Source organism: Hippoglossus hippoglossus, chromosome 4 (assembly GCF_009819705.1).
Source record: "Hippoglossus hippoglossus isolate fHipHip1 chromosome 4, fHipHip1.pri, whole genome shotgun sequence".
In the NCBI taxonomy this organism is placed as follows: Eukaryota; Metazoa; Chordata; class Actinopteri; order Pleuronectiformes; family Pleuronectidae; genus Hippoglossus; species Hippoglossus hippoglossus.
In genome coordinates this window covers 4,792,786-4,817,846 of record NC_047154.1, presented here as the reverse complement: position 1 = coordinate 4,817,846, position 25,061 = coordinate 4,792,786, and the positions used below count along the sequence as shown (strand labels likewise).

At 40.8% G+C, this 25,061-nt stretch overlaps 1 protein-coding gene across 13 annotated transcripts in view; it reads right to left on the bottom strand.

Moving 5' to 3' along the window:
* Nucleotides 1-629: 629 nt before the first annotated feature.
* The window catches only part of kif1aa (kinesin family member 1Aa), a 42,592-nt gene continuing 18,160 nt past the window's right edge, over nucleotides 630-25,061 (bottom strand). For 3 of the 13 annotated variants that reach the window (XM_034582521.1, XM_034582525.1, XM_034582529.1), the window contains 31 exons: nucleotides 24,516-24,622; nucleotides 24,333-24,413; nucleotides 24,021-24,201; nucleotides 23,764-23,836; nucleotides 22,863-22,953; nucleotides 22,617-22,765; nucleotides 22,345-22,523; nucleotides 21,706-21,843; nucleotides 16,904-17,022; nucleotides 16,717-16,802; nucleotides 16,507-16,636; nucleotides 15,604-15,763; nucleotides 15,402-15,492; nucleotides 15,190-15,308; nucleotides 15,045-15,100; nucleotides 12,879-12,987; nucleotides 12,656-12,722; nucleotides 12,460-12,544; nucleotides 12,261-12,366; nucleotides 10,386-10,412; nucleotides 7,794-7,908; nucleotides 7,549-7,682; nucleotides 7,409-7,470; nucleotides 7,181-7,326; nucleotides 5,715-5,903; nucleotides 5,435-5,506; nucleotides 5,181-5,302; nucleotides 4,824-4,967; nucleotides 4,540-4,732; nucleotides 4,333-4,451; nucleotides 630-3,577 (listed from right to left, as the gene is read on the bottom strand). In XM_034582521.1, coding sequence (XP_034438412.1) covers nucleotides 3,535-3,577; nucleotides 4,333-4,451; nucleotides 4,540-4,732; nucleotides 4,824-4,967; nucleotides 5,181-5,302; nucleotides 5,435-5,506; nucleotides 5,715-5,903; nucleotides 7,181-7,326; nucleotides 7,409-7,470; nucleotides 7,549-7,682; nucleotides 7,794-7,908; nucleotides 10,386-10,412; nucleotides 12,261-12,366; nucleotides 12,460-12,544; nucleotides 12,656-12,722; nucleotides 12,879-12,987; nucleotides 15,045-15,100; nucleotides 15,190-15,308; nucleotides 15,402-15,492; nucleotides 15,604-15,763; nucleotides 16,507-16,636; nucleotides 16,717-16,802; nucleotides 16,904-17,022; nucleotides 21,706-21,843; nucleotides 22,345-22,523; nucleotides 22,617-22,765; nucleotides 22,863-22,953; nucleotides 23,764-23,836; nucleotides 24,021-24,201; nucleotides 24,333-24,413; nucleotides 24,516-24,622 — 3,493 coding nt within the window. In that variant the 3' untranslated portion in view covers nucleotides 630-3,534. Of the gene's footprint in view, nucleotides 3,578-4,332; nucleotides 4,452-4,539; nucleotides 4,733-4,823; nucleotides 4,968-5,180; nucleotides 5,303-5,434; nucleotides 5,507-5,714; nucleotides 5,904-7,180; nucleotides 7,327-7,408; nucleotides 7,471-7,548; nucleotides 7,683-7,793; nucleotides 7,909-8,301; nucleotides 8,326-10,385; nucleotides 10,413-12,260; nucleotides 12,367-12,459; nucleotides 12,545-12,655; nucleotides 12,723-12,878; nucleotides 12,988-15,044; nucleotides 15,101-15,189; nucleotides 15,309-15,401; nucleotides 15,493-15,603; nucleotides 15,764-16,506; nucleotides 16,637-16,716; nucleotides 16,824-16,903; nucleotides 17,023-19,466; nucleotides 19,812-21,705; nucleotides 21,844-22,344; nucleotides 22,524-22,616; nucleotides 22,766-22,862; nucleotides 22,954-23,763; nucleotides 23,837-24,020; nucleotides 24,202-24,332; nucleotides 24,414-24,515; nucleotides 24,623-25,061 lie in introns of all 13 variants that reach the window. The other 10 variants (XM_034582523.1, XM_034582527.1, XM_034582526.1 and 7 more) reach the window with 8 other exon arrangements.

Below are 25,061 nucleotides of genomic sequence, written 5' to 3'. Positions count from 1 at the left end.
AGTCAATAAATTCAAAGGTTTACTGGGTATGAACTGAACCAAACATAAAATATTAGGTCAGAACATAAAGTATGCATGTATTAATTGATAGTTGTCAATGATAACAACTTGACATTTGAAACCTGGAGGTCTACACAGGTTATCCCATTGCTGAAAATGGTGATCTCAGCGACTTAAAAATTAATCTCAAAAATGTTCTGCTTAGCAAAGCTCCTATTCAATTCTCAACTGAGACTGTTTCTAGAGTCTGGCAACATAGTAGAGCCCGAGCAGTCAGGATTTATACAGGAGTATAATGTTTACACTGTCTGCCCTCAGGGTACAATGTCAGGTCCCAAGGCATTTTAACATTAGTTGTGAAACTCTTGGAAAAAAAATACTATTCTGCATACAAATGGATTGATCTTAGTTACACTCTCCCGTTTCACTTGAGGATGTTAAGTTTTTACACATCCATTATACACGTGTATCATGTATTTCCGGGGAAATATTAGTCATTTATTTTCTGGTCACAGGTCTCTCTTGAAAAATACATTCTGATCTCAGTGAGACGACCAGTTTGATTAAATGATTGAAATAAAATGAAATAACAAATACAGTACAAAGAAGAAAAAAGAAGAGTCCATGACTTTGTGTTGCATAATTTCCATGTTTATTTGATATATGACAATGTGTTTAGTGTACACAAACATTTGACGCTAAACTCCAACACTCAGAGACACTGACTGAACTACTGCCCATTTAAGATTTTGTAAATGGGTGCAACTTTATAATACAATGTTCACAGCAATCATGTTTATGTACAATGCAAAATCATTTGATAGTGCGAGAGAAAAAAAAAAAATCAGAAGTGGAAGCACAAAAATTTGAAATGATATTCCTTCAAAAGGGAGGGATTAGAAAAAGTAGATGTTGTGAAGGCTGTCGGAGCATGACGGTGATGGTAGAAGAGTGAAAGACTGACAGGAAGGTAACCTACAGCATTACTCTGTACAAGATGCCCTACAGGGCAATGATCAACCAATTACATCCTCCCACACATCAGTGGATAAAATATTACAGATATGCCCCATTTCGTTCCCTGATAATCACCCACTTACAATCAATAAGGAACCAGACCGTGAATCACAAGTCAACACAAGCACTCCAGCAAAATAAGCATTTTTTTAAAATATTGACGTACATTCAGTGTGATTTTGTTTGTGACTGTGCCAACAAAACTTTGGTTGGCTCGAATGTGATACACATTAAAAAGGCGCGATGAAAACGAGAGGAATAATCTCAACATTAAGATCAGAGTGGAGCTGACATTTTCAGATTCGGTTGTAAAGGAAATAAGACAGAGACGAGTGCATGAGACAGTGATGATGCACGGTGCAGCAGGCATGTGTGATGACAAGTAAAGCTGGATAAACTAGGGCTGCACTCTCTGCCAACAACGTATGTGATCACCACATCGATCACCGAAAACAAATAAAAAGATATGAACAGGCCGTTTAAGTTATAAGGACTGACAGTAGTACACACGTAGGGTTGTCAAATGGTTTGATTGGAGAACTTGAAAATATGTCCACAACACACAGAATACTTTCTAATCTCAGAAATTTATATTAGACTATTATATTGAAATCACTGATACAAACATGGGGGAGTGGTGTTAGAGCTTACTGCCACACTTCAATGTACTTTGACATGAGATACAGAGAAATAATACGGTTAAATGCTTTGAGATGCTGTCTGCGTATGTAGGTGACACGTCATTTACTGTACATTATGGAACATGCTCTCTAGGCTGGCTGACCTGAGGCACGCTCACCCTTCAAACTGAAACCATATCAAACTATAAGCTGACAGAGTTGAAAAAGGAAGCAGGGTCGATGCAGCATTGATTGTTGGACAAATGACAGCATATGTTCTTTGACAACACAAATAAGGTTATAGCATAGATTAGAATGAAGTATACTGTGTGTTATGGAACATTCTGTATCACATAGCATCTGATTGCCACATTTGAAATCTAACATTTGCAGTACGCGAGATGATTTGTCTGAATATGTACGAGACGATGATGATGATGATGACGATGCAGAAATGTGATGTTATTATCTGCAGACACTTCCAGAACAGTATTATAGCAGCATGAAGGATGTAGTTTCAAAGCAACTGTTGCGGGGGCATACTGTACAGTACGCCAATACAGTATGATGATAAGAGAGGCACTACATTTAATCAATATACTGTACATTTCATTCAAACTGTTTCTTATTCTTTGCTGTGAGGAACACGTTATACTTTTGATCATTTAACAAGGTAGCTTTGTGCAGTATCGAATGGACCACCTTAATATCCTCTACCTAATGTATTGATCTGGTCAGATGTGTGTTAGTTGGTGTGACTATCCGAATCTTAGAGGGGATGTTATCATTATTCCATCAGGTAAAGAAACTGGCCAATCATAAAGTTATTGAATTGTTATTAATTGCATTGGAGACAGGGTTGAGTTATTCAAACATTGAAGGAACTTATATTAAAAAGTGCAGTGTGCAGAAATTGCACGGTACTACTACTTTAGAAATATAAATGTCTTTGTCAATAAATACATGCAGAAATAAATAATAAAGCTGTTAAATATCTAAATATATCACATTTAAAAACAAATAAAAAATCCAGGTAGAGAATGAGATTAAGTTGGGAGGATTAATGAGATGATATCCGATTACTTAACATGTGAATGGAGATACCCACAGTGCTCCTACAAGTAGCTAAAATGACACGGACTTATCAAAATGCCACAAGAACATGAAGTTTATGATGATGTGATGTTTCCCTCGCCAGGCTGTGTGTGCTAAAGTTTCTATGCGGTTTTTTCGGCGACACGAGGCAGACGACTCAAAGTCAGGATTCACAGACCAGAAAGAAGAGAGAAATATTCAGAAGAGCTGCACTCAACTGTCATTTTTTTCTTTTTTTTTGTGCATTTCCTTGCTGTATGTTGTATGCAAACCTGTTTTAGACACTGTATATATAGCAGTAGAGTAGAGAAGAATCTGCATGTTTGCCTATTTACTGATGCAAATGTAGCAGTGTGATCCTCACTGCCGCAGCAGCTGCAGATGAGATAAATGTCACTGCATTTTCTTAAGGAATAAATGTATAAGGCTTGATGTGTCACTGACAACAACTACAGTACATTACCATATATATGTAATCTGAGATAAGAAACCTGTTGCTACTTCCTCCATTTTCTTCATTCGTCCCTCTATGAACAAACTCCGGTACAGTATAGTGACAGCTTTTTGAAGAGGTTCTCCAGACTACAAGACTCACACTGCGGCAAAAGGCCTGACACGAAAATGGACGCTTTAGGTGCAGAGGACACTAGTGATAAACTGAGAACGCACAGGGGGAAGATGGTTGTCTGTGGTGGTGATGGTGGTGGTGGGGCTCAGCACAGGGGGGCGGCGATCAGGACGTGGATCTATTTACATGTAAGTCTTTGCGATCAATCTTCTCTCATGATATTTGTTCAGGGTTTTACATCCTCATCTGTCCGGCTCGTCTTCTCGACAGCTTTGACCTGAGAAGCAGATAAAAAGAGGCAAATTAAATATACAAACTTTACCAACAACAGGAGAAGGAAAAGATTCATACTATTATGAGAACAGAAGTTGTAAACTAATTTTAAGATAATAGAGTCACAATATAAAAAAAAGTATAATTAATAATTACTTTATTGTGTACTTTAATTAATAATATTAGAATAATGAAGTCATAATATTACGAGAATACAAAATAATATTACAAGAATATAGTCATAAGATTACAAGAATAATGTCGTAAATTTAAGAGAATAAAGATGTAATACTATGAGAATAAAGTTACCTGCATTAAAATGAGGAATGTGGAGCATCGTGTTAAGTTATACTTTAGTATAAGTTTCACAAATAACATAATACACACATCAACACCACATTCTCTTACGTATTAGGACTTTAAAAGATTGTGTAATAAACTGTCTATTCTGAAAATCCACTCAGAAATTGCCTCGTTTGCGAAGCAGGAAATGTTTGCAAGGGGTCGACTGTGAGGTTTTAGTTGGTTACACCTTCATGATATTCAAAGATGTTCTGTAGTTTGTCAAGAAACAATGAGATTGATTTCAGATGTTGGATCCAGAAGGAGCAGAACTCCGGCAAGCAGCAATATTATGATTTTTTGTCTAGTTAAATTACCACTTTATTCACATAACATTACACTTAACCTCGTACATTTTATACACACTTTTATCAATTAAATTATTATTTTTCAGAGAGACAACTTTGTATTTTATACCTGATAGTTCCTGCAAGGAGAGGATTAAATGCGTACAGCCAGTCATGCATCTCTTTGTCATTTGTCGCTTGAAGTAATATTCCACGATGTTCTGTGCACACAGCAAATGTGTTTGGAGTCTGTTGAGAAAGGAAGCAAAGTCAAATGCTAATCTGGCACAAGAGAAGCAGAAAGAGAGGATCAAGGGGATTTTGTTGAACCACCCACCTTCAGCATCGCCTGCTGGTCCTCACTGTACTCCACCTGAGCAGACGAGAGATTGAGAATCGCCCGCTCCACCGCGTCTCTCTCTGTGTTGTAGATGTAAACGTACGGCCGCCGCACCACAACAAAACGCTTCACCCATCCGTTGGTGTGTGGCTCCAAGAAATGTATGTAACCCTTCTTTGACACGATGGGGCTGAAAAACCAGAGGACAGTTATGACCACATGTGAAACCAAAGGGTTGTCGTCACAGCTCAACGTGATCACAGTTTTTGGAGTTGACTCACCTGACTCTAATCTCCTGGATGTCAGGGACAAATTTGCGGCTGCGGGGCTTTGCTTCAGGGGCTCCATTGCTGGACTTCTTGGCCTCTGGATCCTGCTGTGTGTCAGGACCGGGGCTGACGGCACGAGAGCGAGGCATGGGTGGTCTGTGGTACAAAAAGAAGAGGCTTAAAACCTACACCTTATGGAGTTCATGCACTTCACAATGACTCAGCAAAAATACCATCCTCCGTGCTTCATGTCATCCAGCTACCAAACATTTTAAAAGAAAACACGATCCATACACTACACAAAACGTAATCCGGACTGCCATGTACACATAATAAAGGCTACCAAGGATAACAAGTCTTAGCACTGACCTGAGTTCAGTGGTGCCATAGCAACCCTCCACCAGTGAAGGGCACGTTGAGGAGGGTGTGATTGTGTTGAGAGCAGAGATTGAAGTGGAGTCTCTGAGTGTTGTGACCGACATCTCTGAGATCTGGAACACACAAACCCACACAGACACACACAGGGTCAATTGTGTGGAAACAATCAATAATCAAATTGTATTCATTCATATAGATAAATTGATATATACTTATATATAAATGGAAGTTTATAAAGCATTTACCTTGCTTTCACTGGCACTGACACACACATGGCCGTACTCTCTGTTGAAGGAGTGTGTGAGCAGCCGCAAACACTGTAAAAAGGAGAGAGCTTAAATGTCTGTTCATGAAAAAAATCATATTTGTGATCCCACTATATTTATCTTTGCCATTAATGTAGATACTGTTGGTTCATGTGTACTTCCTTTTGTAATGACAGAGATCAAAGAGGATAATAAAATACATTAATGGCTGCACTCATCAAACCTGAAATTTACACTTTCACAAAAAATGATGGCTGACCTTGGCGGCGAGCTCTCTCTGCCTCTCCGTGGCGAAGTCAGAGCCGGAGCTGACCTCTGGATCAACCTCGGGGGTCTGAGGAACCTCGCTCAGCTCCTCAGTGACACAGGCCTGCAGGGACTCCTGACCCATGAGCATGGTGGACTCCAGTTTCTCTCTCAACAACAGGTAATGTTTGGTCCTCTCCACCTGAGAGAATGGAGGAAAAAAAACATCAAAATCATTGAGAAGAGACAATGTACCTTAGATTTAGAGAAAGCAAGCTACTTTTGGAAATAGCAGACGAAACATGTTAATTTGACAATTTCCAGTTCTTTTTCTATCAGACAGATATTTTATTATATAGTTAGAGGATGTGGGTTGGGGTATCTGGTGGAGTGAAGCTGATGTATTCTTCGTTAAACATCACATCTTCCATAGTCTTATCCAGTTTGACCAGTTTCTGTTATCATTGCTTTGCCTATGACATGCTGTTTTATGTCGTTTTTGTAAAACTAAGGCCTTCAATTCTCAACTGTTAATTTTCTCAGAAAACCTGTGCCTGTTCTCTGCAGTCAAATCACAACCAAAGAGTTTTTGTCTCTGAAGTCAGGTCTTACTCAACTTCCCAGGCTTCTAACCAGGGGCAGATCCAGGGGGCACTGGCCCCAGCTGAAATCTGATTGGCCCCTGAAGTGACCCTGTCCTGTCAGTAGTCTTCTTTTCTTCTTTTTCTTATTTAATAAACTAGTCACTTACGAACAATACTAGTGATAAATACGGCAATTTGTTAAGGCGTTTTAGTTTCTAAGCACAATATGTTTGAACATGGGACAATTTTTATAAATATATTCAATGAGGTGTGGCTTTCCTCAAAGCTACAAAGCAAACATTAAACAAAGAATAACTTGTGTGCACCTTACTGAATTAAGAATTGTGCATAGATGTTGGACATACAACCGTCTGTGTAAATTGTGGCCCCTTTATGGCCCCTTATTAAGAAAGATCTTGGATCCACCACTGCCTCTAACTTAAGTGGAGTGCACACTGCATTTATAGCAGGTAATCCTAGTAAATACTCTTATAATGAATTTGATTACTTTTCACTTAAAACCTTGAAGAAGAAACAGCTTTCTTAATAGTATGCTAGGACGCATTTATGGTGAATTCTGGGAAACACACCATAATCACAGGTACACAGATTTTGCTGCAAGGCCCTCCTGTTAACACACCACATCTGTATAAAGTAGTAAATTTCATGTGCATAGTAAACTACATATGTAAATTTGGGGCTGAATCTGACAAAAAAAGATGATCTCCATTATGTGGATGTTTTAAGAGGGTTTTGCTCAAGTAGATGATTTAGAGACACATGTTTTTTAACTAGTGTGTTTCAAAAACCGAAAGCCAGTGGGATGTTTCTTCAGATGCTTATAAAAGTAACTTCTATAAAATGCTTTAAATGAAAAGCAGCATAAGCTCCTCACATCTTGAAGGAGGCTGAGTTTCTCCAGCTCCCACTGGTGGTCCAGAATGAGGCTGTCACTGCGAGGCCTCCACCCAGCCAAGTTCTCCTCCCCACGGACGTAGGCCACTGAGGTGTCCAGCACCCGCCTGCGTCTCCTCTGCATACCTAGGTTGAAACAGGTGCAGGGTTAAAGGTAACACAGGTAACTCAGGGTAATTCCGAACGCTAAGCGTGTCTTGACTCTTACCTGGGCTTCCTGCATCTGCTAGGTTACATAGGCTAACCTCGTACACTCCCGTGACTCGGTTTCTAATAAAGGAAAAAAATACAAAAATCAGCTGGGTGGACACTACACAATGTTTTTATCGTTTGGAATTTCAAACTCACCCATCAGCTGCTCTCAGGCTTCCAGTACCGAAAAGATTGCGGATGGAGCGGGAGGCTGAGAGCTTTGTGTCTCTGGAGTAAAACACCATGCAGATATCTTTGGTTATGACTGCGGGCTGGGTGCAGTTCTCCATCTGCAGTTGATAAAAGTGGAGGATTAGCCAACATTGTTCCTCTAGAGTAATTTACACATGACCCCTATTACTGTAGGACCCATTTCCACTCATGAGTACAGTGTAGAGTACCTCCAGATAGGCTGAGAGGGTCATGTAGATCTTCTCCCCATATGGAGTGACTCTGTTTAGCAGCAGAGAGTTGTGCATGGAGCTATCCCAAGCTGCTTCAAAGCGATAGAAGGTCCTGAGGTGGTTTGTTGGAGAAGAAACCAAAGAAGAATTACTCAGCGGTCTTTAAGAATTCAAGCAGTAGATTAGCAGTCAAAGCTAAACAAGAGAGATGTTAACTTAAAATCATAAAAAATAATTCAATAATCAAAGAATACATACAAAACATTTAATTTAAGTCAATTTACTGTTAGCACTGAGCATTATTTTAACATAAAATTAGTATTCCTTCAAATCTCTGTACAGAAAAGTGCTAATTGAATCTGTTTTGCATGCAACAGGCTAACTGAGCTAAGGCATTGTGCACAACACCATAGAAAAGCAAAGGGAGCTGAGATGACTAAAAGTACAGAGAAAAAGGGGAGATGAAAGACAGCCAGAGGAAATGAGGGACAGGGCAGTGAAATACCTATGGTCAACTCCCAGGGAAATGCTGTGAGAAAGAAGAAATCAGCAAAAGAATAGAAAGTGAGAGTCAGGAAGTATGTTGAGGTTATGCGCTTGTGTGGCTGGGTTGGTGTTTGTCTTTGTTCACACTGTTATCTCATTATGCCGTGAATGGTACATTTCACCCATAAGAGACCACATGAGAAAACTCCTTTTGGAAGGTGTTGATCGACTTGATGCAATCTCTCATCCTGACCTCCCATTGTAAAAAGGTAAAATAACAGCACGGCCATTCTTCAAGCAAATACAATACCGCTTTCTGTTATGCCTCTGATTTGCTCCATACGTTAATGTACAGGATTTTTCCTATTTCCCCTCTGGGGAAATTCTGTAATCACACACTGAAACCAGTTATTCCTCTGGCCTGCCGCCCGGTGGAGCCTTAAATCTGAAAAAGATAATCCAAGCAAGAATTGTAAAAGGAAACTAATGTTTCTGTTAGCCATAAAAACAGGCTGAATGTACTCTTCATGAGCTTCAGATGTTGGGCCCAAAAGGCTATGGACTGAGGTGACCTTGTGGGAAAGTGGACAGTGTGACTGCAGAGAACTTTCTGCTTCTATGTGTGAGTGACGGGGATTGTAGTAATAGCCTGTTTTTTTAAGCAACAAGTGCATTAAAACACACACACACACATACACACACTGTTTTCCCAGTAGTAGAAACCTGTTTGCTTACACTACAAGTGAGCAATTTCCTCTTCACACTACCCCAACATGTGCTTCTCTACATTTTACTACCTCCTAAAAAATGCAGGAGCCAGGATTGAAGTCATGCTTCTGGCGGAACATGTGAGGAACCGTTTGTTTCTGCTCTTTGGCACAGTTTCACCGAGGTACGAGCGGGATTTAAAAATATTCATAACATTGCAGTAATTTGGGGCAAAGTGCTACTGGTGAGGTAATGGCTCACTGGATTACTTTTTAATAGCTGCATTTGAATATTGTGCCAGAGCGGGTAATGTAAATGATGTGATCCATATTACAGCACTTAAGTAATAGCGTGTGACTAGTGTTCCTGTTACTGCTCCGGGCTGTGGTGGGAAGCACTCTTTGCCCCTCGGTATTTGAGGTAACTAAGAAAATCATATCCATGGATTCAAATTATTGCTTCACTGCAAAGTTCAACAATATGAAAACAACAACGCTTTGCACTGAGTTAAAGGGAAGATGACAGTTTTTCCTGAAAGTGCAGGATGCATCTCGTTGCTTTTGTTGATTCAAATGAACTGTTGTATTAATGGCTCACTACCACCCTCTGCTGGCAAGTATGACTTATACAGCTTACTTGTAATGAAACCTTAATGTTCCACCACAAAGAAGTCAACAGATCTTTTGGTGATAAGAGCTGATGAAAAACGTGTGATCTCGGGTCAGGAGGCCGTCTAAGGTTGCTGCACCTGAATGCACCGGAGAATCCTGTCTTGTTGTGAATGAGTCTGAGTGGAGAATCTCCTGCTGTGTTGTGCTTGTGTGAAAGGAAAACTCTGGAGAAAGTTCAGACCCAATCCTGCGGACATTCTGCGGCGTTCCTGTCTGAAAGCGGGACTATGCACAGCAAGCCTATGCAGTGTCTATACAGAGTCGTGTTGATGTTGTGACTTTGCTGCCTTTTAAATTGAATAAATTAGAGTCTGGGAGACCAAATATTGGTAGCTCACTTTCTGAAATGAGCCGTATAAAGTTCCTGCAGCAACTGCTAAGTTGGAAACAAAGTGTGATACTGGCCCCACGACACCTCCAGCAGAGACACAGCCAAAGACAGTCCACATGAAGCACAGCGAGCCATGCAGACCCTGTCCATCAGACTGATAACAGCTCAAACACATAACCCAGCACAGCAACAGAACCAGGGACATGCAGGGAAGTTTCCCTCACTTCACATGAGAGGGAGGAAACAAGGAGGCACAGATGAATTGCTGACAGCGATGGCAGAGTAGGAGAGAAGGATCACTGAAGGCTAACTTGGAATGACAGTGTGTGTAGAGGAAATTAGAAAGATGAAGGTGTTGGTGTAACGCACGAGAAGAAAGGCAAAATAATATACCTAGGCATGTCCGAATCAAGAAACTGTCTGCAAAAGCAAAAAAAACAACATTCTGTTAGTGGAGGGAGAAAAATGTTAGCATCCATTTACACCTTGATGTTAGTATGTTCAAGACGGAGCAGAGACCACACGAGGCCACAGCCTGGTGCTGAGCTCTTTGATATAATTGATGGCTATTGAGGCCTTAACAGGAAAAAAATTAAGTTGTATTGAGAAGCACAGGGACGGACCCCCCCAGTCAAAGAGAGTCCGATGGAGCAGGGCCACTGGTCACAGATGCTTGGAGCATTTGCCTTATATAGACTCAGAGTCATTAAAATCAGGTCTGGGTGACCATTATTGTTTCCCTAAGGCTTTTGGGAGAGTGTGTTGGTGATGAAGGGAAGCACTAAAACTGAGGGTTAAATAATTATTATCGATAAATAGCAGTTTTCTTGTGTTTTACTTGATGATATGATACTGAGATAAAGGCCAAAGGACATTAATAGAAAAACTACACTGATATTTGTCCATATAACAAACTAAATATACAGTGATATGTTATAAAGTACTACTCAGCAGTTACTGCACACCTATAAATCAGGTTAATCGAGTTAATTGTTGCAATAATTACTGTGTTTCTTCAACAAAAAAGGTTCCATACTAACACGGGTTCACATTGTGGGGCCTTAATCCTTTATAGAAACATACTGCCCTCTACAGGTTGACTACAGAAAAGACAGTCAAGGGCAACTAAATATCAGTATGATATTAGCAACGACACAGATCTGTGGGGCTGTTGTCTCTCAACATTACAAATCATTCAGGCCCACCTTCTCCCTTTTAGTCTATGATGTCATCGGCAATCAAACAACACACCTAAAAACAACATTTTAAGGGTTTCAAACTAGACATTGTATAGATTTACAGAAATTTAGCTTATTAATACAGTTGTGATTTTTAAATATTAAAAGTTAACCAATGGATTGAATTAAGTGACGATGAAGTGTTAAATATCCAATGCATGACATCATACTGAGTCCAAATAAAGGTAGTTTAAGGTGTGTTAGTGAGTATACAATACTTTTAGTGACCAATGCTGCTGAATAATGTGGTAAAGACATGCACTTTACAATTCATGTTGTGGTGAATTACAGTAATAATTGACTGATCTGATCGGTTTATACAGAAGTGAGGTATAGTGCAGATGTAAAGGCTCCTAAGGTTCATACACTGGTCATTTCAAGGGTAAGCAGATTTAACATAGTTGAGAGATGAGAGTGGTTAGATGTGAGGTGACCGACAACGTGAGATGCAACATGTAAACGTGATGACAACAATTTGCACAACAAAAGCACAGATTAACATCAAGGAGGGTCGCACAGCCAGCATGGACAAGTTAATTCATAACAAATTTACAAGGGTTTTGTTAAATTCACAGAGGAAGATTTATTTTGTGAGTGGTCACTCTGGATTTTTTATGTGTGACCTCCTGCAGTTGGAAACAGGAATCTATATTCATGCAGAAACAGTATTAACATAACAGCACAAAGGAAATTGCTGGGATTTGCTATAACATTCAAGTTGTGCCTCTTCTGCCATGCTTTCTTTCTCACAGCCGAGTGCAGCTGATTAACTTTGCCATGCATTTGTCAGTGTGTTGCGTTCCAGAGCATGAGTGAAGCAAGGTCCTCAGATCAGGCTGTTGCAGCGAATTCCAATTCAGCCAAGCTGCCACAACGGTCAAATACATTTATCTGTGGCTACCAGAAATTCCACATTTTGAATTCACCAAGTTATGAGACATATAAAAGATACAATGATACAGAGTTGAGCTTATTTTGCAAAGATCTTGCAGTTGCAATGTTTCCATTAAATGTCTCCACCAGAACGTACCTGTCGTCATGCATGGGTCTGACATACCCCGTAGACAAGATGTTGAGGGAGAGAATATTGGGGTCAATGATGGTCTCATCAGCTTCAGGGGTGCTACGGAGACGTCCTGGTAAAAGCACACATGCCTCAGTAACAACAACCCATACACATGTGTACATGTTTGCTAATCAAGGTAAGAAAGCCTGGAATCCAAACTCACCAACAACAAGCTCACGGACATCTTTCCAATCCATGTCACCTCCTGATTCATGTACAATAGTAACAGTGATTCTCCTCTGGAGGCCCTACACAGGTGAAGAAGAGACAGACAGAAAGAAAAAGAGAAACATCTGCTTAAATCCAGGGTATTTAAAATATTCAAAATATTATGTTTGCTCACAGTGTGACTGACGTACCTGGTGCAGTAGGAACGTGCCATGGCAAGGCATTCCTCCTCTGTGGTCGACCACTGCAGGGATGTAGCTGGAAGGAAGGAGGGGAAAACAAGCCTCACTCAATTTGTAGTACAAGATAGATTTATGTGATATTGATTCCAGTAATTATCAAAAGTATCTCTATAATTTGAATTTCATGGAAAGCTCTGCAAAGTTAATGACAGTAGACATATAGACCACTCACTCTCCATTGGCTTCCAGCTCACAGATCTCGAAGAAAACCATGAGATCATATTTAGAGTGGCATGGTCCTGCCTGTGGGCGGGTCATGGTTGTCAGTTTGGTTGCAGGTACTATGATGAAAAAGGAGATTATAAGAGGTTATAAAGGAAGTGAACAGGGAGAGAATGGCTCTAACCTAACAAAGGAAAGAGAAAGGGAAGAAAAAATGGAAATCAGTGACACAGGGAAGGACAGGAACCACTAAGTCCTGGAGAAGGACATCCTCTCCTTCAGCAGATTTTTATCAACTCCGCAGTCTTCTCTTAAAGGAGAATACCACTAAATCTTTTTTTCCTGCAGTTTGAGCTTCACAAGCTCTGGTTCTGTGGGCTCTCAGTTTTCCCAAATCCTTTAAATACACAAATACACATTAAACCATTCTGTGCACAGCATATGTACAAACTCTTTGAACAGTATTCTCATTTAAAAGTATCTATGTTTCTCATTTTTAACCCTTTAACATATAATATTTGGTATGTTATGTGTAATGTGTTTGTTTGCTTCTGCAAATATATTAATTTGCAGAAACATTGTCCCACAGCACGAATGTATACAGAATGGCCTAAATATTGTAATATATACAATATAATATAGCATTCAAAATTTATTTTCATTTCCTTAATTCATATTCTGTTTATTATTTTAAAATTTCAATTGTCTTTGATGTGTAATATATAAATGTACAAAATAATGTACAATATAAAATATAAATTATTATTATTATTGATTGAAGCTACTGTGATTCAGTTCAAGAGGAGCTCAAAGAAGGAACTGCAGGGAGAATCCACCACGCAGGTCAACAGTAAACACACAGTACACTCGTGAGTCAATCCAACTGAATGCTGCCACAAGAAAGGTCCCTTTTTTATATCAAGTCATGCCATTCTTCAAACTATTACAGCTTCTACTAGTACATGACCAGTAGAAACTGCAGTAGAAAGATTTTGGATATGCTGCTTGCTGGTTTTTATGTCAATTGGGCCTTGTTCAGACCGTGTGATCTGGTATTAACATCCGTCCTGAGAGATCTGATCTGTGGTTAATGTAAGATACATGTGCTCATACCTGGTATAAGAACGTGTCTGGAATGTGTCTCCTGTGACCCCATGTGAACAGATTTCACTTCCCCGCTCTATATGCAAATAATCATGTACGTCATTTCTGTTCCCAAAAGACCAAATGATGTTGTTTTTACCTAATCTGAGTTTAATGATGTGTCTGATGACAATGTGTGTGTGTGTGTGTGTGTGTGTGTGTGTGTGTGTGTGTGTGTGTGTGTGTGTGTGTGTGTGTGTGTCAGCGTGAGAGGGAGAGAGGGATAGAGACTGATTTGGGTTCACACAGTCTGGCCACATATGTCCCAGACCACCTCTCACAGTGTTTTTTTTGTGTTCGGATCTCAGGGCACATTCAGGACGCGTTTAGGTGTGTTCAGACCAGAACTTAGTGCTGACCACTTGTGATCAGATAACTTAGGACGGATGTTGATACCAGGTCTGAATGGGGTTTTTGTCTGCCTCTGAACAGGAGGGTCACAGGCTCAGTTACACAACATCGAACCAGGACCCGGAAAGATATCAGAGTTATATTAGAGCAATACTTAAGTAGAACTGCTTATTGTCACATCAGCTTGTATCTCTACATAAAAGTAACATGATGTGTTCTTTGAAATACTAATTAATCAATGAACTGCAATGTGGCATGACAGATCCTTGGCTTTTGTTTTCACTATGACAAACGCTTGATATCAAAAAGGTTTTCAGTAGCAGAATTCTCTTGGATTTGACATCAATAACCAACCCGGCTTCTGAGCTTTAATAACTGAACAGATCGAGAGGGGTGGTGCTGGCAACTGAGCACGCTCGTTTGCTTCCAGTATGAAGGAAGCTGCCAAGCCAGCGGCAGACAGAGCATGGCCTGACAGCGAGTCCACCAGTGCACCATTGAGCACATCCGGCACCAGGTAGCGGATGAGATCCAGTGATTTCTCCCGGTCCGGCGAGGCGTCTGAGTCCACTGCTCACACCCAACAACATGAAGCTAAGATGACTAACTTACAGGCAGACCAGTACAAAGACGATGCAACATAATACATACATTGTACAATTAAAGTAGAGGAACTCTTTACCTGGTTTGGACAGAGGCATCACCCTTGGAAACTGTCTTCTGCAGGGACGTAATGGACTGGTTGTGGAAATAAAAACACACAATTGTCATTATGAAATCACAACAATATAGATTATGTCTTTGTGCAGAATACATCGTCATAGTACCTGATGACGTCTTTACAGAGAGGAAGGAAAGGCTGTTTCTGGTAGTGTCCAAACACCTCAAACACAATTGGCTGAGTTTTGATGTAGTCAACAAATGATTTAGTAACTTCAACAGCAATCTACAAAAACAACACAAGTGATGTTTAACTTCCTGACCTATTTAAACCAGCAACAAAACATCATGATGCAGGAGCTGTGTGGTTGTGCCTTACATTCTGCACATGGTAGAAGCCCAGAGGAGGGCCGCGGCCTGTGTTTTTTAGGGGTTCAGTAGAGAAGGCCTCATCGTGGCGGTGGATGAAACTGAAATCACATTATCGAAATGTAACAATTTACATATGAAACTGTAGAAGAAATGTGATAAATACTAAGAATCGTGAAAGTAATTATGAAAACAATTTGATGAGTACTTACTTAAACTGGCAGAAGATGTCAGCATATTCTGCAGAGATGCTAGACGCCTGCAGGACGGTCACCCTGAAGGTAAAAATGTTACCAATCCTGAGATGCTCCAGAGCATCTAGTGGCCCATCCACAGTGGCCTTCAGAGGATTCTCCAGCTCCTCTCCTCCAGCTGAGAGGAACCAACAACACAAATTAGATAGAGATTAGAGGTTTTCACAGGTTCACCCAAACCCAAAGCTGTGCGGGTTCAGATCCACGTTTTATACAGTCAGCTGGGTCCATGTCGAGTCCCGTTCTATCACCACAGGTCACGGGTCTGTTTAACATTATGTGTAATAATTGAGTGGACTTGAGAAGACCTGGACTTGGACATGTCAGACAGCAAGTCATGTGTGTGTGTGTGTGTGTGTGTGTGTGTGTGTGTGTGTGTGTGTGTGTGTGTGTGTGTGTGTGTGTGTGTGTGTGTGTGTGTGTGTGTGTGTGTGTGTTACAGTAGGTAAGACACAAAGTTTGGTTTTGACACCCTGTGAATCAAGGTTAGCCTGTTAAAGCAATCAGATCAGGCCAGTGTCACCTGACTGGTTTCAGGGCCAGCGTTTCTCAGTTCTGCACGGGTCTGGTTCCCAGCTTTCAAATAAAAGACAGGTCCTGGTTGGGTTCAGGTAGAACATTTCTGGATCTTTTCGGGTTTGGGCACGAATTTGTGGACCTGTGAAGAACTCTAATATAGATTCAAGCTTGTTTTCCAGGTAGCCAGCCATCAGTTGTCAGTAAACTCAGATGTGAATTGGAATAATCTGGGTAGGATCATCTCTGCTTTGGAGCAGTGTAAAAAATGTATTTCTACACACACACACACACACACACACACACACACACGTCCATTCACTCATAAAATACGATTACCCTCACATGTGTTATTGTTGACCTCATCAGCTGAAGGTCCCATTTCTGAGCTCTGTCCCTCACCCTCCACAAAACGGAGCTCCTCCTGTGAAATCCCCGTACGGGACAGTCCGACAGAGCAAGATTCTGACTGGAACTGCAAAAGCAAGTTTAAAAAGAGACTAGTTAGTTGGTAAAATGTATCCAAACAACCTTCATATAAAGTTCTATCTCTACCTTTTCATATTGCTGATCCTCGAATGAGATTTTAGCAGTGCCTGACTGCCTCACTCCTGAGCCGTAATCGGGAGCTTCCTCATCCGCTGGAGGGAAACACAAAGCACCTTCACTTCACTCCCTCAAGAAGTCACACACAGTCTGTCCTTTGTCTCAACAAGAGTGAGGCTGAGGATCCGAGCCTTACCTGATATGGCCTGCACTGCCACCCGGAGGAAGCCCTTTACCTCTCCCTTCTCACTAACGATGGCCACGCGGTGCACGAGTGGAACCGGGTACAGCAGGTTACTCAGATAGACAAACGCCCTGCATTGGGATAAGAGAGAGAGAGAGAGAGGGAGAAATAATAAAAGATTAAAAACAGGCAAGTTCAGGAGATGAGTTACACTTGATAACGTTCACTGGACTGGACAACAGAACACAGAGCTGCAAAGCAACCAAACAGAAGCTGGGACTGCTCTTGCGATGGCCATGGGTGCCCTTTACTATCACTTGTTAGGGATTTACCTCACCGTCTACAAATAATGGCACTATTATGGTCACATGCAGTACTCCTTAAATTTTGTACTATACTAATGAAAGCTTGGTGAGGCTAAAGACCATATAAGTAGTAACAATTCTTTTAATTAATGAAAAATATTGGAAACTAGATCAATACTAAGCTGGAGAGCAAATGTTTTCCTTAACCTGAAATAATGTTTCTTGCTAAATGATTGTACTCTACTGCACTAACATGTACAGCTTGAACGTGCCTCTATATGAAAATATTACACTAAATATGGAATGTTTAGAGCCAATCATAAACACTAGAGGCAATCTAAGGATTAGAGGCTAGTAGTGACAAAGACTACATTTTACTTGAGAATATAAATTACAAATGTTTTTCCTTCTTTATTTAGCCTCTAGTTTTAAGCTACAATACATGACCTTGCAGTCAAAGACCACATTTCCCACGAGCGAATAGGGGTAGACATTTAAGGGGTGAGTGTAAAAAAGTGACAGGCTTATGACAAGATTGGTGAGGTGCGAATAAGGCATGCTCAGGACAAAAAAGGTGAACAAAATTGCTTCCAACCTACAGACTCAAAGGAATCAAAAGCAAATGGAACAGAAATCATCATACCGAACATGGCTCAGCTTGAATAAAAACTGCCAACAGCTTGATATATTGTATGCTACACCAAAAAAAACAATGGATGACATCAGAAATCAAAGAGCACCTCGCCCCGTGCTAATTTGTGCAAAACAGGGGCACTAGGTCATCATCAGACGTATTCAAGTAGAAAAAATTGACACAAAAAAAAGGTCAAAATGAAAAGACTTGTGCTCTGGCATGCCTAAAAGAGACAGCTGCAGTAGAAACCAGCTCTTTCATCTTGAGACTTTGAGTCTTCCTTGAACTGCACTTTGCTATTTGATGTTAATAAATTTCAGTCTCTTTCATGCTTATACCGGTTTCACAGCATGGTGGGAACATTTCGCTATGGGATCCTGGGTTAATGCGAATCAGACCTCGGTATACTCCATGAGACATGTCAGGGCTTCTTTGAGTCCATCCACTTTGAGTGCTTTGAAAAGCCACGACTGTACATTTAAACACACGATCGTGAGACACACACCTCAAGCAGCCGTTGAGCATCAACATTGCTTGACCTTTAATGGAAACAAGTGATATGTACTGACCCAGCCCTGGCTGAGTAGAAATGTGATATGAGTGAAAAGCATTTAGTCTTGAATTTGTGTGTCAAATAAAAACAGCATAAAAATAAACATAAACAAGCATCTGATTGGAGGTTAAACAAAGAAAGCAAAAGATAAACCTTGAAGCCCAGAAATGTCTACTCCAGTGTCCACTCAGTAACATGGTAAAGAAACTAATATATAGTCCTTTATATTTGAGAGCATTTGTGTGTCAAATATCTGAGACACAGTGGCGATGACAACTGAGAGACAACAGAAAATAAGTGGATAGTTCAACTTTGCCTGCTAAGCAAGCATCAAGTTTTTAAGATTAAATGAATGTAAATCCTTAAATTAAGTATATAGAAGTTGTAGAAAATAGCTTACATGTCCCAACTGGACAGAAGATTGGAAACTAAACCAAAAAGCCAAAAGGGTTAAAGGGGAATTCTGATATTTTTCAAGCTGGGCCCTATGTTAATGTGTGTGTGTAAAAGCAGTGGCTACAATGTAACCATATGGGGCAACTGCCTCAGTCCACGAAATGTCCCCTAAAAGTCCTTTCTTTCACCAAATAAATGGCTGAAATTGAGAAACTGAGTCATTTTTCATTTTAGCCTTTTATTGGTGAAAAGAACCACTTTTACTGGAGATTTCATGGACTGTCGCAGTTGCCCCATAAGATTAACTCGTAGCCACTGCCAATATGTCGTGGTTGCCGGTGGAGATAATCTACGTGAAGAATCCAAAAGTTTTGTAAGTGCCATTCATTTGCACACCCACATTTATAAACATAGGGCCCGGCTTGAAAAATACCAGAATTTGGACAGAAGATCTGCGTTTGACACCTAAGAAAAAAAAAACATGTGCTGAAGAAACCCTGATTCAGATTTTATGTAATCATGCACACACAATCCAGAACAGAGTGAGGACTTTGTGAAAACATTCAGCTGTACTGTATCTGTATTGTATATTAGGTTGTGCTGATGTCTATCAAGGGAAACAGACCCTGCGTCTCAGCGTGAAAGAGCTAGTTTCCTCCACCAGCATGCTCCTGAAACCTCACCAACCTTCCCACTACACTGAATAATGGTGAGCGGTCGTAAAAGGGATCCTGGCCTTCGCTGGAGCCTCGGCAGAGCTCTCCCTCATCATCATCATCATCATCATCATCATCATCATCACCATCATCATCATCATCATCATCATCATCATCATCATCCTCTCCCCCAAGCTCCAAGCATGGGTCGTCCAAAAAGATATCATCGTCCAGGTCCTCCAACTCTTCAAACTCCTCCTCTCCTCGACCCTCCCGCTGCGAGTCAGCCAGCTCAGTAATTTCAGAGGTGGAGAGGGTCGGGGATGGGGTGGGGTCACTCATGCGCTTGCTCATGCACGTCTTGAAAATAGGGTTTCTGGTGCGGCCAGAGACATGGGAACTAGGTTAGTAAAGTTAGATAGAGAGCACACACTCAAACAAGAAGGGTGGTGGAGCAGTGTATGGAGCGGCCCACTGCAGGAAACCCTCATCATTTTGAACCAAAATCTGTTTATGCTGTGTTTAGGAGTACAAACTGAAGAGTGCAAAACAAGCAAGCATATACTTCACTGTGCACGACCATGAGCCTGATGAATGACCACATGGACAGGTAAAGGCACCTTGTAGCTCACGGTTTCCAGGTATCATTTCCAGGTATCACAGGAGTCAGTTAAACAGATAAACGGCCCGGCCGCACTGGGTGCATGTGCAGCGAGTGACGACTGTGTCGCTGATCTGCAGCTTCTCACACGTCAGTTGCTCACACAGGGAGCTTCTGCTGCAGAGCTGCTACGTGAGGTATCTGGTATGACTACTGTATTTCCTCGAATAGAAGTATCTATGTACTCAACTAAATGCCTGGACTCTAGGATATAAAACTGTGCATCTTCCTGTCCTGCAATAACAATAAAAACCTTGTTAAAACAAATGAATGGATTCAGTCAAGAGAAACTACCATTTTCACGGTCTATTTTACTCATGGAGAACATAGGCGAGACCCCCACTGAGACGTGTGTCTCACATGGGCAGTGTGGCTGCTCTAACCTGATAACATGGGCACCAAAAAAAAATAACATAATGCTCCACAATGCACATGTGTCACTGATGCATCCAGTGTGGCTCAGGCATTAGGTTGGGTAATCATGTTAATTCAAAACCCTTCAGATGCCAGTTCTTTCACTGATAGGAAGCGAGTGGCTGTTATATTACTTCACTGTGTAGTTGGTTAATTTATTCATAGATATGTTTTTATAAACTATCAAAAATAACCACATGACTCAAGCTGACTATTGATTTAGTGAGGTAGCTATTACAGCAGTTGTTGGTGTATCATTTTAAAATCAACAGCCCCCCCATTATGTGAGTACTGAAGCAGTACGTTTAAAGACTGTCTTTGGTTTTGTATTAGTATAACAACAAATACATATTCCAAAACTCAAATTTTAACTGAATATCTCTGTACAAATACATTGCATTGGATGTGTTGCATTTAGCTACATATATACCGCTATTACTCACTTATTAGGAAAGAGGTGACAAACAATGTATTTCAATGGGACATTTTTCACATTGCAGCCTGATATTTTTTGCTTGTCTTGCAGGAGCTTAATGCCATTAAAGGCTTGAAATAGTAAATATTATGTAACAGGAGCATGTGACTATATGTAGGACCCATCTGCAAGAGAGAGTGTGAGATAGATAGGGAGAGCTTGGCAGAGAGGTGGGAGGATGCATGACAAAGTGGGAAAGAATGAAACTGCAGCCTCTGGGTAGGAGACCCAAAGATATATTGTTCTCCAATGCTTCACAGCTGATTTTTCCCATTTAGAAGCTTTAAGTGAGGTAGGCTTGACACCGACAAGCACTGACTGTCAATCCATCCTGTGTGATGTGTGATAAAGCTGCAAAGCTTGTGTCCAGTAGAAATACAGCAGATCCACAGTGAAATTTGAAAAAAGAAATGTAAGGAAGAAGCTTGATTCACTTGAAAAACACACAGAATTCAAAAATGACTTAAGTAATGAAAAGAAACAGTACATTCATTTATAATTAATGTTGTTGTTCTCTCCATCAATATGGTCCATCAGTTGACCACACGCACCATATGATGCATTACGGCCAACAGCTGCACATCATTCTGAATAGTCAAGTATGACAAACACTGGGCTTCTGTTTTCTCACTGCTGTCGTCCTTTGTGCTGTATTTAAGCAAATGAATGGCAGCCTTTCCTATGCATACACTGTATGAGCCAGTGGAGTTCATCATTTACCTGCCGACCAGACGGAACCAGGGGAAGCGGTCATAAAAGGGGTCGCCTCCAGTCATCACATTTTCACAGTCCTCAGTGGTGTTGTTGGGCACATCAGCAGCACGGTCGTACATCTCTCTCATGAGATCGAGCCTCTGCCTGCAAGGATCAACAGCGATTAACACATGAAGTTATTCATAGGTGTGTTCTCATCAGCATGGAGTTAATGAGAAAGGCTCTTGCAGTGAAGAGTGTAGTTAATGTGAGTTTATTCCTCATAGATGCTGAAAACATCTCTCCTTATGTTATTATCTGGACACATTAGAATGCTACAATGAAAAAATATTTCAAGAGTAACACGAAATATATCAGCCTCAGAAATAAAAAAAGACTTAATTCCAGTTTATGTACAGTGGATGTATTCAGATGCCTTCACTTTCTGCGCACTTTATTATGTTTTAGGTTTAATTGTAAATTGATTAAGTTTCCATGTTTGCCCTTCAAGCTACACTGAATATTGACAAAGTAAAAACATATTTTTAGATATTGACAAATTAATTCAACATTTATTCATAGATTAAAAAATATATATTTGGTGAGGTATTCCAAATTGCAGGGAAGGGTTTTGAATACTCTGCAACTAAATCCTAGCCACTGTACCTTAGTTTTTCTAACGTCCAATAGTGGGTGGCTCCATTCTTCTGATCCTGCACCTCCACGGCCACAATGGTGCGTGGGAAGTGTTGCTTCTCTCTTAATTTAGTTGCCTCTGGGGACAACAGGTCAGGAGGCAGGGGGGAGTAGAGAGTGTCTGTCAACAGCACAAACTGGAACTGGACCTGCAGGGACACACAGAGCATCAGTACGGTCTAGAAGTCCTATTATAGCATCAAGTCATAAAAGGGAGAATAAATCACAGAAACATGTTGGACCTTCTTCTTGAGTTCCACACTGATGGCGTTGGCCTCCTTAAGGAAGATAGCATTTCCCCATAACAGGTCACGAAGGGAAGTGAACTGGTAGCACCTCCACTTACGAAAGCTCCACACAGCTCTCTCTCTCTCCCTCTCCGTCCATTGCACTGTGAGCCACAAGAGTACAAGATCAACATTTGATGAGGATTTTCTTACCAAAAACTTTGTAACGCACAGGTGTGTGAGTCTGATTATTTTCACTACCTTCTTCCTCTAGCTCCTCCTCTTCTTCAGTAGCTTCAGGGTAATAACGGTCCACTTGCTTCTGAAGAGCTTCCAACTTGCTCTCATAATCCTAAACAGTGAATATGTATATAAATGTATATATAATGTAACGTATATAAAATGATGGATGACAAGACAGCTCCCCAAAAGCGAAACCAAATCATCTTCGCTCCCTGGAGCTGGCTGCAGTTTAGATCCTAAATCCTGCCTCCTCCGTGTAAAGTCGAATTATACATCACATCCATGTTAATCAAAGATGGTCATTTTAGGTAGTTCTTATCACACTGATGTTCAAGTGTTAATTGTTCTTCTAAGTTTGGTTTTAATTCGTTATTTGATGCTATAACAATAAAACAGTGAAACATCATTATTGACACATGAGACTGACTCACTATTGGTCAAGCACATTTTACAGCGGGATCTCGATACCGCAGCTCCACACCATAATCACTGCTGCACAGACTCTGGCTTCAAATGGTGTCAAAAAGGCAAGATGGCAGCACTTGTATCCAGGATAATTTGCATTAATATTTATACAACGGGAGGAAGTGGATGCATTGGCCACCTTCATATACAATCTACGGCTGTACCACATTAACAAGCCATTTAGAAAGAGAGGTCAGTTGAATAATTGAACTATCAAGTTGGCAAAACCATTTAAAAGGGACAAACACTCACACAATATTCATCTATTGTATGTAAACATGGAAAAATATCCAGTTTTTACAAATATTTGATATTTTATAACTTAACTCAGTACTTCTGAAACTATCATTTCTTGGCGAGATCTATTTTCTTGTAAATTCACTGATTCATGCCAACAGCACGCCAGTATATTCTCTGTGGTGATGATATTTGCAAAGCGTCTCATTTACTGTACCAGTCTTTGCTGTTCCAGAAGGTTGTTGGCCTCCTCTCTTTCTTTACGATACTGGTCCTCCAACTCCTGCAGCCTGCACACATAAACACCAATGAGGCTCGAGAAAGATGATGCATCATGTGGTGGCTATTTACCATAGTATTACTCTTCTTTACCTGCTATCCTACCTGCTGAAATAGGTAGGATAGAAGTCTACAAGATGGTGGTGAGACCCTACTTTCTACATACACAGCTGCCTACACTTTCTCCCAAAGTACCTCTGTCCCATCTCCTGTTTCATGTCAATGCCCTGTTTGTCCAGCAGCTCCCTCTGGGCAAAGGCCCAGTCCACAGGCTCAGCAGGTGTTTCAGCACAAGGGGTCCTCTCCCTCTCAGCCCGAGCCTGCACTGGGTGGTTGAACCGGAACACATGGCTCTTCCCGAGGATGATGCGATTTCCTGTGAGCAAATAAAAAATCAGAAAGGTGAAATATTAAAACATGAATATACACTGCAATGCAAAGCACTACAAAAGCATAGGGCTGAGTACGGTGCAGCAGGACTGGTCAAACTGAGGGAAGCTTACTGACCTGATATGAGGACAGTCGGCTCGGTCACCCTCTTTCCATTGACATAAGTCTCAGCTCCTTCACAGGGCTCGAGGACAACCACTGTTTAGGAACAGGGAGGAGAATGTGAGGTGTCCTGTCTGTCAGTATTAATCTCTCATGTACACAACTTAAATCCTGTGGAGCAGGACAAAGATCCCTCACTTTCTCCCGTTGGACCATCAGAACTGGTGAAGGTGCAGTGCTCGTCCTTGATGAAGTGGCCACTGAGGACGATATCCTGACGACTGCTGGCATCTAAACGCCCAACCCTAAAAAGACAAAAGTGAGGATATGAAAGCAAGTAATTTATGCTTTTCAACTGATAACTCTTCTTTTTTACAACATCTCAATGCTACCTCTTTGAAAATAAAATTTAAGGTTATTTAGGTATCAACCTTCTAATTCCACAAACATCTGTCGGTCTGTATGTGGAACGCATATCTCGCGAACCATTCATCTTACCAGCTTTGCACTTGGCATTTGTATTGTAAATTGCTCGAGAAAGTGCAGTGCTGAGTTTGGTTAAATTTGAACACGCAAAACGTTCAATATTAATAAAAAATTGAATAACAAGTGACCAAAAGACTGACAGACTAACAGTCAGGTGGAACTAGGCAGCATCCTCACAGTCTTTGGACTGAGTTGAACATGTTTTCTTCTACGTTCTCAGATAAACAACAGAGGTGGTCGGCAACTGGGTCAAACTGC